The sequence below is a fragment of the Pelobates fuscus genome, chromosome 9 (assembly GCF_036172605.1).
Source record: "Pelobates fuscus isolate aPelFus1 chromosome 9, aPelFus1.pri, whole genome shotgun sequence".
In the NCBI taxonomy this organism is placed as follows: Eukaryota; Metazoa; Chordata; class Amphibia; order Anura; family Pelobatidae; genus Pelobates; species Pelobates fuscus.
The window spans coordinates 26,885,472-26,889,571 of NC_086325.1; the positions used below are offsets into that span (position 1 = coordinate 26,885,472).

The 4,100-nt window shown below is 39.3% G+C and overlaps 1 protein-coding gene across 1 annotated transcript; it reads right to left on the reverse strand.

The window, feature by feature from the left end:
* Positions 1 to 284: 284 nt before the first annotated feature.
* On the reverse strand, positions 285 to 3,133 carry LOC134572600 (peptidoglycan recognition protein 1-like). The gene is made up of 5 exons (XM_063431665.1): positions 3,103 to 3,133; positions 2,185 to 2,262; positions 1,577 to 1,778; positions 830 to 948; positions 285 to 524 (listed from the first exon to the last, which is right to left on the reverse strand). The coding sequence occupies exons 2-5, from the start codon at positions 2,231 to 2,233 to the stop codon at positions 346 to 348; spliced, it is 549 nt and encodes a 182-aa protein (XP_063287735.1). The 5' UTR covers positions 2,234 to 2,262; positions 3,103 to 3,133; the 3' UTR covers positions 285 to 345.
* Between the last annotated feature and the right edge of the window lie 967 nt (positions 3,134 to 4,100).

A 4,100-nucleotide genomic window follows, 5' to 3' on the forward strand; every position in this document is an offset into this window, starting at 1 on the left:
TTATATTTCAATGAGATACAGGAGAGAATAGAGTGTACTCTTTAAGATGGAGTATCATCATGTATTGCCCTTCTTTGAGAGATGTCATAAAAACTAAAGCGTACATGTGTGAGTATGTCCCAGAAAGTATCTGTCTTGTGTTATTGGTTTGAAGCTCTCTGCACATTTAAGGAGCTGTGTGGCACAAAATGGCGTACCTAAAATATTTACAGTTGTAAAATAATGTCAAGTATGATAGAAACTGCACATACAACTTTAAAACTTTTCCAATGGTTGTGACACATATAAAGCAAAACAAAAATAACGCAGTACAGCAAGATAAATTCATTGCACAATGCTTGAGTTTCAAGCCTTAAAATTACGCCATTTTTGAATGATTTGGTATAATTTGGCTCCAGGGCAATCTGTCTTCCCTACATTGCGATGTCCCTTCAGAATATAAGCTGATTTGATATAACCTTTCGAGACTCCACACTTGATCAGACTTTGAGCAGCATTTAGGGCGCTAGCACTGGGAGCGCGCTCTGGGTGGAAAAAAAATACAAGTTACAAAAATGATCAAAAAGTATTAGTATAGGTAGAATACTTCAAAATGGAAATGAGGAGATAGTTGAAGACATAAATAGCTAGAAATAAACCAATAAAATGGTTGTTCTGCTGAAATCAAAATAAATAGCATTTCTGTGTTAGAAGAAATACATGTTATGTTTTCTAAACGTACAACAAGGTGGAGACAGAAAAGAGTAAAGACAAACGGTGATAAACGGAGACTCTATAATAATTTATCCCAAATGTGATAGTATGGCATTACCCCATTGTACCAACTTACTAGTGAACGATCCAATAAAGCTAATTCCAATGGATTTTGAGTTGTAGCCTGTTGCATGAGCTCCGAGGTTTCTCCAGCCACGTCCTTCATATACACGGCCATCTTCTCCAACCAGAAAGCTAAATTAATTTGGGAGTATAAAAACAAAAAATATATAAGTATATATCATTATTTGTATAATATAGTAAACTTCACAATTGCCTATTTCTTTGCTAATCTTTTCACTGCCTGAAAACCCATTCTAGGGATGGAATCTTTTCTTGTAGGTCTTCTCCAGCTTTTCAATACACAGTCTACCATTTTTTCTCCTATCTTCTCACCCAGAGATGAGCCAATCACTGGATCTTTAATTTTAACATCAGAGCTAAATAAATATATCTTGGCAGTATGTTGCCTCAATGAACGAATGCACTGGATCAAGAAGCCATACTTTGAAGTCTTCATTTAATTGGTCTGGTTTAGCAAACAGAAGATAGTGAAAGTTTTGCATTAGAGATCTGTTCTACTGGATGCATTTTAGCGAAGGGGAATGATCGTAACCATTTAAAATAAAGGAAAGGCAAATTCCTGGGGGAATTTTTCCTGCTCCTGCCCCGGGCTGGGGATGCCCATGCCAATTATCTTCTTTTATCTATTATATCTTTAAATTCTACCCCCTTGACCTTTAAACTCAGGACATAGTAATTCCAAAGTTTTCCAGCTATCCACTTGATTTTTTTTGAAGACCTCTCTTTTTAAGCAGCTTACTTGTATCCAATGTCACACCAGCCTCGACTGCTCATGTGATAATTCTGGACATTTCTGGCTTGAGCAGAACATGTAGCCGGTGAGGAACAAAATGCCCCCTCAGTGTGGTGGATGATCACATTTGTGACTGGAGTGGCTAAACGACTGCTGCATTTGGCAGCCTTTCCTCCCCATGCTGACTTGGACACGATGGTGGGACATCCTGGTTAAAATAGAGAGAAAAGGAGAATTCAGTTCAAGAACCATACCTCTTTTATTTGGTACCAGGGCGTAACTGCAGGTTGGTACTACACGCTGAACTGTAATATGTTTTATCTATGTATTGCTCAACCCTCTTTGTGCCTCTATATACACTCACCCTTTGTGAGTCTCTTAATTCTTCCTTTCCTCCTTGTGTGTTGTTTGACCCCATTTACCTCCTTGTGTGTCTTTTAACCCACCAATACTTCTTGCTTTGTGCTCCTCTCATAATTGTAGACGACAGTTACAAAGAGATGTTTCTCATAGTGTTTTAGTGTATCTCTTACCTATGCCCTGGTTAACACCCCATTCACACTGTTTAACTCCCTGTCCTATCTACTAAACTGTGATGTATTTAAAGCACTTACCATGCGTAAGGGCACAGAAGGCAGACAGAAGGATAACGAGGAGTTTCATGTTAAGTTTTCAGATTGCACGTCAGATACCTGGAATCAGAATTATTTCAAAGCTCTATGTGTAGTCAAATATGTACCTAGACTACTTCTTTCATAACCCATTTAAGACAAAAAAACAGCAGGAAGAAGTATTGGGAGATGTGGACCTTGGAAAGAGTTTAGATTTTAGTAGATGGTACAGCGCAGCGTGTGAGTACTCTGCAGATTTCACAATGCAGTACCCCTCCCTGGTCCAAGCTAAGTAAGAGGAGGGGGAAATAAACAGATTTTTTTAAAATGTTCCCAATGCACAGAACAGCCTCTGAAACTCACAACAGCTACTATTACCCCCAACACACACTTCAACCCATGTCATCCCCAACACACAATGCAGTCCTATCTCCCACCAACACTCACACAACTGTTCCTATTACACCTTACACACACTAAAGCCCCTATTCAACATGCACATTTGTACTACAACCTCTATTCTCCCACAAATATGCGATCCAGTCTAACCTCCCCATCACACAATACAGCCCTTATTTCCACATACACTCTACAGCCCCTTTCCCTAAAACAAAACTCTACAGACCCCATAACCCCAACAAAACACATAACCTACATTCCCCATCCAACCCATAACCACAACCCTAGCCCTCCCAAACACACCTAGCGCCCCTATCTATCAACACACACTATATTCCTCAAATAAAATCCTTACAGACCTTATCTTCCCACACGTCCTAGAGCTCCGATTCCCCAAAGATACCCTAGGGCCCTTATTAATCCAAATAACACCATACGGCAAGTTTTCCCACATACAGCCACTTGTAAGAGGAGCAGGTTAGACTATTGTCAGGCTTGAGGACCAGAGATGTCCTGCTATACCATTCGTCCCTGTCCACAAGGGCTCTGAGAGGCAACCTCCAGGGGTTTTTACTTCTTCCACAACCCTCAGCCAGTTCTCCGATCAGATAGCTCTTTTATATCTCTCTCCCAAACACCACACAGAACTTAGTGAAGGGAAGAACAAAGTGTATTTTTATTGATGTTTATATAGGGAAACCCAAGGGGAAACCCAAGGGGAGGATAAAGCATAACAACCAATAATAGGGACAGGACTTGGGAAAGTAACCAATAACAATGACAGGTTTAATTACATTGCACCCACCCCTGGTGCCAGAGTGTCTGGGCATCACTAACTTAATCAAAGTGACAAGCTGTACTGATTGAATTAAACTTACACACAAAACATCTCCACACTCCAAAAAAACAGAGATTGTAGAATATAACATTTACACACCATTAACCCTTTATATGTCCACCTGTTATGTTAGTGTCACAGCGGGCCCATAGTCTCTGGGTAAGAAGCTAGCACACAAGCTTTTCTGCAAGATTCTCTTACACCACTATTAACATGCGCACACACACAACACCACAAACAGCCCATGCACAGACACAACCCCACCACAGACTTCCCCATACGCATTCAACCAGTTGAGTTGCTTTGGTCAAAAACACCTTGGGCTTGAGCCCACAAGTAATTTGGTCACTCCTTCCTATATTATATGTATGTAAGCCAATATGTTCCATGTGATCAGATTCACAAATTCATATGAATTATTTTACTATTTTTCTCAACACACATCTTAGCACATGTCTGGAATGAAAATTGGCATCAAAATGGAATAGTAAAATATTATAGGAATATTGCCATAGTTACGGAGATATCTTGTTGATCAAAGGATAAAACTGCTTCACACTCTGGAATTATTATTATTATTATTATTATTATTATTATTATTATTATTTTCCTATTTTTTGTACAGCCAAATATTGCATATGTTTTTGAACTGTGAAACAAAGTACCTGTCACATATGCATTA

Coding starts and splice junctions, on each gene's coding strand:
- LOC134572600 (XM_063431665.1), bottom strand. CDS start 2,233: ATGAAACTCCTCGTTATCCTTCTGTCTGCCTTCTGTGCCCTTACGCAT. Junction 1,779..2,184: donor CTTCTGTGCCCTTACGCATG/GTAAGTGCTTTA, acceptor TATTTTAACCAG/GATGTCCCACCATCGTGTCC. Junction 949..1,576: donor TGGTGTGACATTGGATACAA/GTAAGCTGCTTA, acceptor AAATTAATTTAG/CTTTCTGGTTGGAGAAGATG.